Raw genomic sequence first — 15,113 nt, 5'->3', positions numbered from 1 at the left:
AAAAATTAAATAACAAGGGTGCTAAAACACAACCCTGTTTGACACCGATACCTGTGGAGATTGAGTCTGAAAGGTCACCATTGGGATTACATCTTGCACACAGAGAAGTATGACTATGTAATTTGTAGGTCAACAGTAACAAGCATTTATCAACAGAGTTTGCTTTGACCATAATAGAGCTCTTGAGATAGAATCAAAGGCTAATTTAAAATCAATAAAGGCAGCAATGAACTGGGTTTACTACCATATTTTTCTACAAGATGCTGGAGTACTAAACTGTGATCTACCACAGAGTGGCCAGCTCTAAAGCAGGGCTGCTCTCTGGCTAGAATTGACTCTTGTCCCAACCAATTTTGCAACTTCCACTGCAAATGTCTCATGTAAAGTTTGCTGATAATACTTAGCAAACATATTTGCCTGTAGTTGCCCAGATCATCCCTTCCCAGACTTTTAGAGACAGGGATAATTATGGTGAGTCCCCAGTTGTTTAGTATATCAGCAGTTCTGTCTGTAAGTGAAAAGGGAAGCCAGTACGGGAGCCCACCAAACAGCATTGGCCTTTATTAACTCAGCAGTTATGTTGTCACAACCTGGGGCCTTGCCCAGTTTCAATTGAGCTATAAGTCTATTAACCGCCTCAATGGAGATGCTGGCCAGTCAGGCATATTGAGATTGTTCAAGTCTAACAACTCTTCATTCCCAGCCTGGCTCCCATCGAGGTTCTTGAAATGCTCTTCCCACACCTCTCCTGGAATATAATAGATATTCAATGCCCTTAACAGAGCACTCAGAAGTCATATGCCAGAAGTTAACACGATCCCTATTCTTTAGAGCCAATCTAGTTTTGCTAACGCTTCTGGTTTTACTAAAGCTTCCGTTGGTCTGGGCAACTAGTTGCTAGGAATGGCTACTGGATCTTCCTATGTATTAAGAGAGAGTTTTTATTCTATATAAATCATTACCTGGTCTTCAAAGTCAAATTCAGGATCAGCAATATCTCCAGGGTCCACAATAAGATTGAGATCAAGTTCACATGGATCTAAAATAGGAAAAGTAAATAGATCTTCTGAAACATAACTCATAGGTTTCAATCTAAATTATGCGAAACGCAAATTACATATTGTATAAAAAATTACAACCCAAAGAAGTACTAGTAATAGAATACTTTCCTACATATTTTCATAAACCAACTACTAATAGTGAAAAGATATTATAAAGATAATATTCTGACCAGTGTAGGGGTCATGTGTTTTTATCTGCATATTCTTAAAAACAACAATGCTACATATAATGCTTGAATATACAGATTTATATTTTAATTATTCATGATTACACTTGTCACAAAATGATGGCGGCCTAAATCTGTATATTGCTCTAAAGGGGCTGGCATTCCATACTTAAATCAAACAACTTGCTGCTTAACAAACAGCACTGAAAATGGATACATAAAAATGAACCCTTTTTTGGCTAGTTTATTCTGTTGGTATCAGTTCCGCAGATAGTGGTGTGTGTGTGTGTGTGTGTGTGTGTGTGTGTGTATACATAAGCACTCTTACCCCTGGACTTCTGGGTCAGTCCAGGGCCTCCCAAATCCGCTTTAGTCTGTCCTGGGTGGTGTGATCACCACACCGCCAGCCTGTGCTGCACTGGGCAGGAGAGCGTGACTGTGACCTGCACCGGACTGCCGAGCATGACCTCTGCTTTAGAGATGGGGCTAGGGGGTGGGGAAAGAAATACGTGGGTTGCATGTTGAAATGTTTCTACTAATGCATATTTGCATAAATATACCTGTTTTATATTCTTACATTCTTGTCAGTTTAGTTGCTTTTTGTGCCCTCAAGAACCCATGTGTTAAAAATACTACAATGTGTCACGGTGTGTATATGTGTGGGGGGATGATGCTTAACTTGCAGCAAGCGGGCGGGACTCCAAATGCCTTTAGGTCCAGGCTCCAGAATTACCTAGGTTTTACACACACACACACACACACACACACACACACACACACACACACACACACTTTGGATGCAGTCCTTTATTCTGGGGATTTTAGTATTTTTCAGTAATTTTAATATTTTTCCATTCCTGATAGGGGAAAGATAGTAGAATGTAGTGGGCAATGGGTAAAATACATCAGGGTAACGATAAAGAGTCTTGAGGCTGGAGGAGGGACTATTGCTCTTTGGGCAGGAAGCAGTGAGGGGGCTAGAAGTCTTTTCCATCTTTGATTGTCAGGAACCTCAGGGCATGTTCTTTATTGTAAAGCCTGGGTGGTGCAGTAGTGCCCCGCAGCAACCCTAAGTGTGACCCTCTAATTAACTGTTTATTGGGCCTGTGTGAAGCTGTGGCTGAAGCTGAATAATCTGCACAGTTCCTGTGGCACCCTGTTTGTGGAGATAACCATTCTTACAATGCAGTACTGCACTTTGCTGAGCGCTGGGGACGGAGGCTCCTTTACAGGAAATGGAGTCCCATTTTGAAGTTGTAGGGGTATGCGGAACCAGTTCAAATCAAACCCGGTTCGGTTTGAACTGGCCTGGTTTGAGCTCGAATTGGACCACTGCCCCCCAAACAGGAGACTGGTCCGAGGTCGAATTGAACCTGGTCCAATTCAGATTGCTGTTCAACCCAGTTTGGGTGGCTATGCTTGTAAGGGGGCGGGGGGTCTGGTGAGAATTTCCCTTTACAAGCAAAGGGGATTCCTAACTCTAAAGGGGTTGGAAAGGGTGTGGGGAGGTGCAAGACGGCACCTTACTGCCGGTGGCACAATGGTGGCAGCTCTTCAACAGTGGCAGCTAGAGCCTGCCAATGCTCCCCCCTCAGCAGTGTGGGCTGGAATTGGGCCCCTGCCGGCCTGCAATTGGGGGCAGCACTGGGGGGGGCTATAAGAGCCACCACCAAGGAGCCATTATTGTTGTGCCAGCGACAGCAAGGTGCTCTCTTGCTTGCCCTTTCAATGCCTTTAGAGTTAGGAATTCCCTTTGCTTGTAAAGGGGAATCCTCACCGGATTCCCCTTTACAAGCATAGCCATCGAACTGGGCCAAACCAGTTCGACTACACGAACCAAACCACCAGCCAGTTCAACTTTGACTTGAATTCGAACCAAACCGCCAAGAACAGTTCCATGCACATCCCTACCCTCTTGAACTCCTGCACTTTGGAAGGTGTGCACAGAGTGCTGGGAGGTGCAGCCCTTCTCAGTGCTTTCCCCCTAGAGCTCTGAAGAGAGGGTTCCATCTCTCTTAAAAGGCCCTCCCAGCACTGAGAGAAGCACAATACTGTGTGGAGGTCAGCACTGTGGGAAATGGCTATCACATTGAATGGCCATCACATTGAATGGCTATCACAGTGAAGGTTTTTGCCCAAGTGACCCCTGCTTGAAAAATAGTGAAGATCACTGCTATAGAACATGACTAAAGGCTTATTTCACTGCTCAGATTTCCGTATGTATGATCCCCAGAAGGGCCCCATCCTGCTGCAGGACAGGCAATTGTGCTGAGGAAGGAGGAAGCGTGGGGTTGGCGAAAGACACTCCACCTCCCATTTGATGTCTTCGAGACACCTCTTGCATGAATGGGCACTTCAGTGCCATAGGAGGGAAGGAGCAGCAGGGAACAACAGGGGCAGGGACCCAGTCAGGTGGTGCGGGAGACCAGGGCCCTCAGGGCGGGGGTGGGAAACCAGCCCCTTCCCCAGCAGCCTTGTCCTTTTGGAGGTTGGAGGATTTCCACCCCAGATCATCAGTTGTGGGGGGCATGGCATATACTATGGGGGGCATGACTGCACCTTTACCTCGGTATACCGTGGGGGCCTAGAGCACTAGGGGAAGAACTGGGGCAGCCTCCATCCTGAGGGAAGCTGCGATGTCTTTGCAAGTGCCTTGTGGCCAGGGCCCTTGGGATGCCCGTTTGGCTTGACCTTTACTTTCAGCCGGGGGCCCTGCCTGGAACAGTGGCAGCAGCATTGGGCCCCGTGGTGCAAGAAGGGAGGCTCTTCCAGCCAATACAGGATTATCACAGAGCTGTCTGCCTCGCACAGCTTCAGCCAGCAACCCTGCTGCCAACATCTAAGGGACATCACAGTCAGGCAATGCAGGGGCTGCACCAGCACCAGCAGCAGGATGCACACAAGGGCTGTGAATGCAAGGTACACCTGGATCTGGAGCTTTGGAGGTTTGGGGGCTAGAGCCAGGGAGGCTCAGCAGGGGTGAGCTTGGGGGCCGGGCGGCACCCCTTGGATGGGATAACTGGTCATCAGCTTGCAGCCCATACATGGCAACGTATGCTCCTTTGGGCTGCCACTTGCAGCAGGCCACTGAGGAAATGATTTGGCAGGGGAAGTATGTGGATGAGTTTTCACTGCTGTTTTGGGACCCGGAACCGAAGCTGCTTGTGAAAGATGGGGTGCTCACTATGGTACCCAAGGAGCTGGAGACGTTTAGCTGGATGGCAGGATAAAAAGGGGTAGTTTATAAGGGTAGAGAACTAAAGGGACTGGGCTCCAATTCTGGATGTGGAAGAAGCTGGCCAATTGGCTTCGGTCAACCCCCACCTGGGTGGCTGAGTGGTGGGATTGACCGTGGCCCATACCCCTGTCAGTCTACTTCTCCCAGTCCCAAGGAGGGGTGAGGCCTGCCTGTTTTAAATGCTGCTAATTTTAATAAAGTTGTAACATAGATAGTTTATACCATACTGGAATGTTTGTATGAGTGGTGAGACACTGCAGAGTTTCTGTAAGAATAGCAACTTTTCCTGTCAAATGTTTTAGCTTGTAATGAAACTGGAGTTAAATATTGTGATTTAATCACTTTTAAATCCTGCTGTCAACCTTATTTAGAATGACATAAGACATGGTATTGACAAAATAGGGGAGAGTGGGGAGATAAGAATATTAGAATTTTAATTTTGTCTCCAGAAAAGTTCATACAATTTTAAACATATCTTTATTTTTAAAATATATTAATTTGTACAGACCAAAAAAAGGCTAGGAGAAAAAAAAATTAATAGTTGCAGTTGGTGAAGAAGATGGAAAAATCTTCTTAAAGAAGAAAGCATTTCAGAATTATACTCTTAACATCCCTCTTAATTCGGTCTCTCCACTAGGGGGAAGAACAGTAGGTTATGCTGGGTTTAAAGCTGAATTAAAAGTCATTCAGCTGCAAATTCTAGTTACCCTAACGCCTCCTCTATGTTGAATCTGGCACACTGCCTAGCCAGTGTCTGCATTGTCAGCTCTAAAGCTACAGCACTCCTAAGTTCAAGAACTAGTAAATAAGCAGGAGAAGAAAATAGTATGGATATGTTGCCTAAAGCATCTGCTGTTCATTAGGGTTGCTCACTGCATTTGATAACCGAGATGCTTCATAACAAAATTCTAAACAAGAACTTTTCTTTTTATAGATTTCTGTCTGATCACCTTTTTTGAAGCTGCTTTCCACCCTTCCTTCTGCCAATATTGCTTAGAGAGAAATAATTCAAACTGCAGCAATGCACATCAAGTCTTTTTTGAGGATTAAGAACATAAGAACAGCCCTGCTCGATCAGGCCCAAGGCCTATCTAGCCCAGCATCCTGTTTCACACAGTGGTCCACTGTGGCATCTGCCTTTGGAACTTCATTCCTATTGAGTTAGGTGGGGAACTACTTATATTCTTAAAGACAACTAGCTTAACCCGCACAGAGATCTGAGTGCTAGTACTTGATTGCTCACCTCACCCCCTACCACAACCCCCTACACCTCAAAGATCCCTCCACCCTCACCTGAGCCGCACACCAGCTCCTCCTCCTCCATCCCATTGCTGCCACCCCCCTCACCCTTGGTTACTCCTCCATCACTTTTCTCCATCCACCTCACCCTTCTTGGTCGCGGTTGCAGCGTTGCTGGTGCCTATTGGCCAAGCTGCAGCCCCCTATCCCCAGACACCTCTTCACTCGAACCCCGCTCCTCTCCACAGGAGCAGCAGCAGCGATTGACTGAGCTCTTCTTTGCTGCCACCACCAATGGCCTCGGTAGCCCATGCCTTGCCTGCCTCCACCAATGGCCTCGGTAGCCCCAAACAGCAACAGTGGGTGGCTGGGCCCTTCCTTGCTGCCACTGCCATTACCACTGCCATGGCTACTCATCCCCCTCAGGCTGCTGACAGGTTCAGGCCTGTCCCTCGCCTTTTCTTCTTTCTCTCTTCCCCTCCCTTCTTTTTCTTTCTCTCTTTTCTTCCCCCCGCTCTTCCTGTCTTTCTTCCCCTCTTTTCTTTTTTTGTTTCTTTCTCTCTGCCTTCCTGAGTTAACAGGTCTTGTTTATCTAATTCACACAACGGCATCCTCCTTCTCCTGAAAAGGCCCTTTCCTTCCTCATGACCCCTCTCTTCACAGACCCCTGCCCACTATCTATCTATCTATAGATTCCTCTCCTCTCCAATAAAGAACATCTTCTGACCAGTAACAGTTGCATTCCAACTGACCATAACCATCACAGGCTCCTCCTCCCTATATGCATATGGAATTCCCACTGCCCAATCACCATGGTGCTTCTGTTCTCAGAGGATCCTCCTCCCTATCTGCATATGGAATCCCCAGGTACTTCTGCTCACGAACTCTTGCAAGAGCTGTGCCACACATGAGACTAACCACAGGTATGCCTTAGAGAACAGCTTCCACATATGAGCAAGGATATGCTGGGAGGCTGTCCAGATGGCCACGTAGGGTGTCCCAACAGGCGGGCTCTCAGTGCTCCCCCTTCTTCTTCAAGTGTGCTCCTAGCCATATTGTTTGAACTGGCCCTTTGTTGAACTCCTTAGCACAATTTAATGTTGGTTCCTTTCTTAATACCGGACAAGTTCAAGTGAGGAAGAGGCAAAAATTCCTCTTTAAAGCAGGGCAAGTACTCAGCTTCCAAGGGTGCAGACAGAGGGAAAGCCTGTAGACCAACTCTTCACCTAAAATTTTTGGTGGGCAGAAGAAAGACACTTTTGGAAGGAGAAAAATCATTTTGGAGATTGAAGGTACTGTGTATGTTATTAGTATTGTTGAGAAAAGTTCAGTAAAGTGAAGGGTGGAAACTCCTCAGATGCTGGCGGGGTGGTGGAATGGATCTGTACCCTTGTCAGCTCCTGTACTCTTTGTTCATATGAACATAATCAGGTCCACTGATTATAAAAGCAGTGCTACTTTCCAATGTCCCTTTGAGAGAGCACGGTAGATATCTGTCTAGAAAATGAAGCTTGAGACAACTAAAGTATGATCAGCATGACTTTATATGTCAGGAAAAGAGCCTCAGAGCCAGGGTTATCAGAACTGGAAACAGGAAACTTCTGCTCTGCATGATAATGTCTCTTGTGGTGAGAAGCTAATGGTTTCAGGGAGAGAAAAGAGATCAGATTTCTTCTCTAGGCTCAAGCATGTGTGCATCTCCACGCAGACTATTAGTTTATTCTCCCTGACTTGACTTAGTTGTTTACACTTGTCCGGTGAGGCCAGCTGTCCTTACCTCCAAGGATGGAGTGGTGAGAGGCCCCAAGGCGACAGGGATGGGTGGTAGCCGGGGAAAGGCGGAGGAAAGAGTGCCAACAGACAGGGACTCAGCTCCAGTGGAGGAGGAGCTGAGCCCTGATAAGACCAAAGGGGAGGCCTGTGAGGATAACAAAGGGAGCAACAGCTGTAAGGGGTAACCAATTACAGGTAATAAAGAGGGGCATTGGTCCCATAACTGGAGGCAGGCGATGCATAGCCTGTGAGGAGGCATATAAGGAGCTGGTCAGGGATGAGAAGGGGGCTGGTAGAGAGTCAGGGGCCCCCAGAGACAAGGAACAAGCAGCCTGGGACAGAGGAGGCACAGGGTGATGCTCAATCCCCTCCCTGTCCCTGCTCTGAGGCCGATCCTGATAAGCCTAGCCAGGCTGGGTAAAGGAGACAGGGACATGTAGCTGGACAACACTTCTCAGTCAGGCATAGGTCTTTGTTTAGGCAACATCTGATTTTGACCTTGGCTATCTGTCCTCATTTACAAGGCTTCCAGTCTGTCTGCTTTGCCTTGGCATGCTGCTTGAGCAATATCTCCATCTGTCACTGTATTAGACTGTCCTGACTTCAGTGATGCCAAGAGCCCCTGACCAGTGGAACTTGGTATTCCCTGCTAACACTGGCCCCTGACCCTGTAGGTGCTCAGGCTGGATTTGCTTCAGCTGTAGTCTAACACTCCGGAAAGCCCAAAGTTAGCTAATCTGGGCTTTAATGTTACAAAAATATACATGTTTGACCCAAAGATCCCACTGAACTCTAACTATAGAAAAATCTCTGAGGTCCAATAAACCCATTGTGTTCATTCCTGAATCAATATCCATAGAGCTGCAAAAAGGTGTAGAAGTTGTCTTTTAAACTATTTTTTCTTGCCTGTTGCAATAAGTTTTTTAAACTTATTTTTTAAAACTTTGTTTCTGCTCAATGCAGACCTTAATTATACAGAAATCTTGTTAGCATAAAGCTGAAAATCTTTATAAAGGCATTTCAAGGTATTTCAAGTGGTTTACATAGCACATGACTTGTTGGAAAATGACTTGGGTGGAAAATGACTTGGGTGGAACTGCAAGACTTACTTAAATAACACATTTTTCTATCTACCTAAATTTTGATGGGCAACATCCAGATTAGTTAGTCATAACTAGACATGATTGAAATAGATGAAACAAGTTGTTCATGACTAATTTAAGCCTAATTAATTTTAATGGAGCTTCAAGACTAACTTAATCTACATGCTGTTAACTTTTGTTTTATAGTCTTTGTATCCCCACACCTCTAAACATCCACCACTTGCATAAAAATACAAATCACAAGCATTGTTTCTGGGATTTAATTATCTACACGTAATTTAACTACATTTAATTATCTCATGTAGATTGTGCTTCTGGGTTGTCTAAATTTAGTTGCTATTAATTTAATCTGTCTTTAAAGAAAGCAGCTTCACCTTTATACAAGATGATCCTCTAAAATAAAATAAACCACTTATATTTCAGGGTTATGAAGGAAGCACAGGTGTAGTGATAATCAGGCTAGAGGGAGGACTAGGCCTCAATTAGAGTAACTGCTTGGAGGGTGGGCTTCTCTGATTAAGGAAGAAAGCCCAGGAGAATCAAATCCATTTGGCTCAATCTAGAGTGAGGGACAGGGTTTACTGGACAACAGCCTATAGGGGTATCATCTGTTGCCAGATTTGGCTTATTTTAAGCCAAATTTTGGGTTACGGCCCATTTGACCCATGAGTATACCCCTTAGGTTCTGGCGTGTGAGCATGGTTCTTCCCTGGAGCCCTCGGAGTGAGGTCTGATCAGCAACTATTGTAGGAAAGAGAGACTAAGAGCTTGGGCTTGGGCTGGCAATCAACTGAGAGTTCTTTACCTGGAAAGTAAGTATAACAAAGGATAGATACCATCTTAGCTAGACATGTCAGGGAATTTATTTTTGTCCAAGTGCTTGGATCTTAGTTTTGTGGTTCCTAGGGAAGGGTTTTCCTTGAATGGAAGTAGCAATGTTGATGCCTCTATAGTTTTCCTTATCATCAAATTATTAACAAAGCCTTGTTGTTATAGAGTGTCACTCCTCATTGGGTCCTACCCTAGTCACATGGTCTTGAAGACCTAATACTGCTCAAGCCTTGTAATAGGGATGGCTTTTCCACTTTACTCCCCCAGAATATTCCTTTGAAAAGGTGAATCTGCACAGGATTCTCAATTTCATGTTTCCCTCATAAGGTAAATTATATAAGGGCATAGGAGATGAAATTATGGGAGAAATTGGTTTTCCCCTGTAGTAGTAGTAGTAGTAGTAGTAGTAGTAATTCGATTTCTATACCGCCCTTCCAAAAATAGCTCAGGGCAGTTTACACAGAGAAATAACAAACAAATCAGATGGAACCCTGTCCCCAAAGGGCTCACATTCTAAAAAGAAACATAAGATAGACACCAGCAACAGTCACTGGAAGTACTGTGCTGGGGGTGGATAGGGCCAGTTACTCTCCCCCTGCTAAATAAAGAGAATCACCACAATAAAAGGTGCCTCTTTGCCCAGTTAGAAGGGGTAGATGATGTCCTATTTGTTCGGTTTTATCCCGCCTCAACCAGAACTAAGATGGTGGTGGAGTGGGAAGCTTGCAGTGGAGATTTGTAAGGTAAGCAAGGTAAACACATTTTCCTCCCACTGATCACCCCTGCAATTTATCTCTTTTTTCCACATTCATAATGGGTTGTATCCTAAGCTGTTCCATGAATGAAAGGTGCTCTATTCATGTAAATGGGAGGGCAATTTTTGCCAATCCCTTCTTCCCTATGCAGCCCCTTGTACCTCCTCAATTTATTCTCTTGAAGGTTGGGAGACGGGGACCCAATGGAATAGGATAGTATGTGATACAAGGGACTGAAGGAGGAAGGGGCAATCAGCAAAAAATTCCCTCCTCCACATTGAGGTACCTTACATTTGCAGTACATCAACTTAGAATACAGTACAGTACAACCCATTCTCTTTGTAAACAGGAGCTGGAAACACATTTGCTGAGAAAACACATTGTTCCATCCTCAGCAAAGAGAGATTATTCACACACCACAAAGAGAAATTATTCACAGCAAAGAGAGATTATTCACACAGCACATTTTTGTTCTGCAACCATCCTTTCATTCCAATGGTAACACAAGGAATGACTACTTGTTTGTTGTACTTTGAAAGAATACTGTATCATAAATAGTTTCGGATAAATATGCTATTTGTACATATGTCCTTATCATTGATGAAATACAATCTGATTAGATCATTTTTTTTAAAGCTGTTAAAGAGGTCTTCCACTTGCCTGTATTATACTAGAGAAGTGATGTGAAATTAGGGAGAGAGCAACACAATTATTTTAAAGAAAACAATTCATTAAAATCTGATTGGTATCAGAGTGATAACGGTTTAATTTTTGTTCTCAAGGATTTCTAATAAAAAAATTATTGAATCCTTAAACTGCGGAAATTCATGACAAGTTGTTGCCCTTAGCAACAGCCTTATTATATAGAAGAAGCTAAGAATGAATAAGAATATCATTATTGACTATGTAGGCTACAAATAGTTCTTCTTCCTACCAATTATTGCAATGTACTGTAGCTACTCGTAAAGGTTCTTATAGCAATAGGTCAAAGTCTGACATGTTATATACATATTATTTTGGGAGTCTTAAGAGTTTGACAACTCAAGACAATGCAAGAAGAAATTACATTGGCCTAGAAGAGAAAAAAAGAATAGAATTTTAGAACTGGAAAGAGCCTTAGAGATATTCTATTCTAGCACATTGCTTAGTACAAGAAGTCTTATGTTAGGGCTAAAAGATTGCTTTACTCAGATCTTTTGTAAAGAAAAGGCCTGTAGATTGTAAATTTTGCTTACCCTATTATCAAAAAAGAAAATCACAATTAAGAAAGACATTGTAAAAATGCAAAAATTAACAGCTCTTGCACAAAATGATGTGTTCTTGGTCTGCTATTCAAGTTTCTATGGTCAAAAAGACAGTAGGACTTGAATGACATTTAACTGTCATATTGGGACTCCTTTGTGCAAAGGCTGTTAATTTTTTTTTGCATTTCCACATTTCCACAATGTCTGTACCCCGCCCCTTTCACTCTTTCTATATATACAGTCAGTGTGTGTGTGTGTGTGTGTGTGTACACACACACACACACCCAATTTTGTGTGAGAGAGGACTGTTGTCATGCCCACTTGTCCCACTTGCACCCCAGATAGAATTTTGGCAGCTTGTAATGATTGCATCACTGTTTTTACTGACAGAGGCATTCCTCTGATTCAAAGAAAAGGAAATGGATCCTTCTGGTGATGTTTTCTTAGCTTCCCATGTCAATAGTGCAATTTTCAAGGGACTAGGAAATACCATTCTGACAGTCACTGTCCTAAAGCAACAAAGACAAAGCTTCATACTGAGACTGGAATGCAATTTTCCCTCCTAACCAGCGAACACCCAAATCAGCCAAGGAACCAAAGACAGATTCCCTCCCACAGATATTTTTTTTAGATTAAATCAAGTGAATCATGCTGTAATTCAGCACCCTCTTTCCCCTACAGTTGCCTCCCTTGGGAGAGCACCTGTTCAGCCCTTTGTTTTAAGAGAGCACACAGACCAACTATTGTCAACATCTATTGCCTAAAAACTATCTCCCTCCACAGAACAATGGACACACCCAGTGTCATGCCTTTGGATGACTTTGAAGTTATAACAGACCCTCTCTTGCCAACCCACATTGAGGTAGAGCTAATGGTGGAGATGATGAACAATATAATGAAAGTTTTGGGGAACAGCATGCTTTGCTGTTCCCACCATCCCAAAGGTATCTCACCTTTTTACCAGTGCACATAGAGAATCATCTCTTGCACAGGGACATTTTCCCCCCTTTTTCTTTCCCTTCCCTGGGAGATCCTTTGGAATGCACGCGTGTGCACACACACACACACACACACACCCCGCCCGGGTGGTCAGAGTTTGATCCTTGCTAGGCACTCAGCCTTGCCTTGTGACTTAAGAGTTTCTTTCTATTGTTCAGCCCCAGCAACAAAAGGTCTCAACGTCCTTACACAAAGCAACCCCTGGGATCCATTCCCATATAGACCTAGGATCAAGATGTTATAAACCAGTGTGTCTATCCCACCCACCCACCCTCATACTTCCTAGTGCCCACAACTCTATCCCCTGTCCCTCAGGCTAACCTGTGAATGTGTATTAGAGGCCATCCAGTGCTATTCTCAGAGCATTAACTACTTAAGGGAAGATCATGATCTGCAAATCCGATGAGATGCAAACCACTGCCTTTCACTTGTAAATCTTTTGTCCTTCAATACAATCTGACTTTGCTTTCAAGGACCATGTCTGTACTCTGTGGTGCCCTTCTGAGCAACCTCACTAGGGATGTGCACAGAACCATTTGGCGCTCCCTTCTAGGAGCGCCAAACCGGTTCTGGCTACCAGTGGGGGGAAAGCAGCAGGGCAGAGGCTAGCAGGTAGGCAACGTTTTCTCTGCCATTTAAAGCAACCACCTCGCCCTCCATGGAGTGCATGGAACCAGTTCCGTGCACATCCCTGGTCATAACATGATGTAAAGAGAGCCAGTGTGGTGTAGTGGGTAGAGTGCTGGATTAGGACTGGGGAGACCCGAGTTCAAATCCCCATTCAGCCATGAGACTAGCTGGGTGACTCTGGGCCAGTCACTTCTCTCTCAGCCTAACCTACTTCACAGGATTGTTGTGAAAGAGAAACTCAGGTATGTAGTACACCGCTCTGGGCTCCTTGGAGGAAGAGCGGGATATAAATGTAATAATAATAATAATAATAATAATAATAATAAATAAAGTAGCTTTCCCAGTACTTCAATTCATAGGTTGGCTGTATGTAGGTTTTCTGCACTAACTTGAGTTAAATTCCCCACATTAAACCAAAGCATAATCATAAAGGGTGGTAGTTACCACACCTCGGAATAAACCTGGCAACCGATTTTGGTGGAGAAGGTGTGTGCAGCCCAAGATCGGGTAAAAGGACATCCATCCAAAAGGAGAGATTGTGGAATGTATTACATTCTTTGTGAAAGAAATTGCTTAATACTCTCTTGTACTTTCTAATCTGTGATAATCATAAAGAAAGGAAATATTGTGCCGTCAAGTTGGTGTTGACTCCTGGCGACCAGAGTGACATGTGGTTTTCTTGGTTTACAGGAGTGGTTTACCATAGCCTTTCTCCCGCTCAGTATGAGATGATGCCTTTGCTGTTGTCACTGAAGTGAGCATCCGCCTCCAGCCCCTTCCTATATTGCTGCTGCCCGATATAGGTGACTACAGATTTATTTATTTATTTATTTATTTATTTACTAGGCACAGTCTGGGAAGCACATCAGCCTCTTGCTCCCTAGGCAAGCTGCACACACCTGCAAATCGATGCATGTGTGCCAGCACAATCTGAGTAAGAAAAGGATCGTGGCATATGATGATGCATACCAGAAGGTACTGCTATTGCCTTTATGGTAGTAACTTTCATGTGGGAGTCTGGAAATGTGTGAAGTAGACTTGTCTCATCTTTAAAGCCCTTGCTGCTGAGGTGTGCTACTCTTTGTTTGGGGTCTGCCTTAGTCACACGCCTTTGAAGGGGCGTATCTAGGGAAAATAGCGCCTAGGGCAAGCATTGAAATTGCATCCCTGTCCAAACAGGAATGATGGGACTTGTAGTCAACAATATCTGGAAATCCCTGTTAAAAGGAACACTGTACCATCTAGACTAGAACACTGTACCATCTAGACATGGTTGTTGATCAAAACCTGAAAACATGAGCCATCTCTGTAAAAGACTTAGAACAACAGTCAGGAGTTATATGAGGATTCCAAGTGTCATTTTCTCTGACTCATCTCATGCTTTTTAAAAAACATGACTTTGTCCTAGAGGATCACCTGCCTAAATAGCCACTAGCAAAATAGGGGAAGAAGGTGGCAGTGGTGGTGGGGGAGCCTATAAACCAGTGAATGATTCCTGCCAGCCTTTGTCTTGTGATGACTGTTGGCTCATGATGGGGTATATGTGCATTCACCACACCAGTGCTTTGACACCAAGAGGGAGGAGGATACATTAGTTTGCCACACTAAACAGAGGAATTTGCAACAGGATCAGACAGCCAAGTTCTGCCAGGGCCAAAACCAGCCCCTGCCAGACTAAGAAATCATTGTAATTTGCCCCTTCCTGTCACAAGCAGTGTGATGTTCTTTTATGATTGGCTCTAACTCTCAGATATCCCAGACATGGATGGAAAATTCAGGGTCAATTTACAAGAGACATATTTTCTACGTGGAAGTTTCTTCTGTACAGGTGTTGTGCAGAAACTCATGTGTAGTGATCAATACATATGCATATATTCCACCAGGGGCATAGCAAGGTTGGAATGGGCCAAGGCGGGATTTTAAAATGGGCCCCCAGCCCCTCAAAGTCCAGGGCCTCCACACACCCCAGGCCCCCAAGGATTTAAGTCTGATATTTCAAAATAAGTATGCTACCTGGAAATACATTTCACTGAATACACACACGCACACTTCACAATATATAGTGATATACAT

At 44.2% G+C, this 15,113-nt stretch overlaps 1 protein-coding gene across 2 annotated transcripts in view; it reads right to left on the bottom strand.

The window, feature by feature from the left end:
• The window catches only part of AK5 (adenylate kinase 5), a 164,609-nt gene that overhangs the window by 87,689 nt on the left and 61,807 nt on the right, over positions 1 to 15,113 (bottom strand). For both annotated transcript variants that reach the window (XM_053247970.1, XM_053247971.1), the window contains one exon: positions 963 to 1,039. In XM_053247970.1, the coding sequence (XP_053103945.1) occupies positions 963 to 1,039 (77 nt within the window). The remainder of the gene's footprint in view (positions 1 to 962; positions 1,040 to 15,113) is intronic.

The sequence above is a fragment of the Hemicordylus capensis genome, chromosome 4 (assembly GCF_027244095.1).
Source record: "Hemicordylus capensis ecotype Gifberg chromosome 4, rHemCap1.1.pri, whole genome shotgun sequence".
NCBI classification, from domain to species: domain Eukaryota; kingdom Metazoa; phylum Chordata; class Lepidosauria; order Squamata; family Cordylidae; genus Hemicordylus; species Hemicordylus capensis.
The sequence above is the reverse complement of the archived record's forward strand: the minus strand, read 5'-3'. Positions and strand labels throughout refer to the sequence as shown.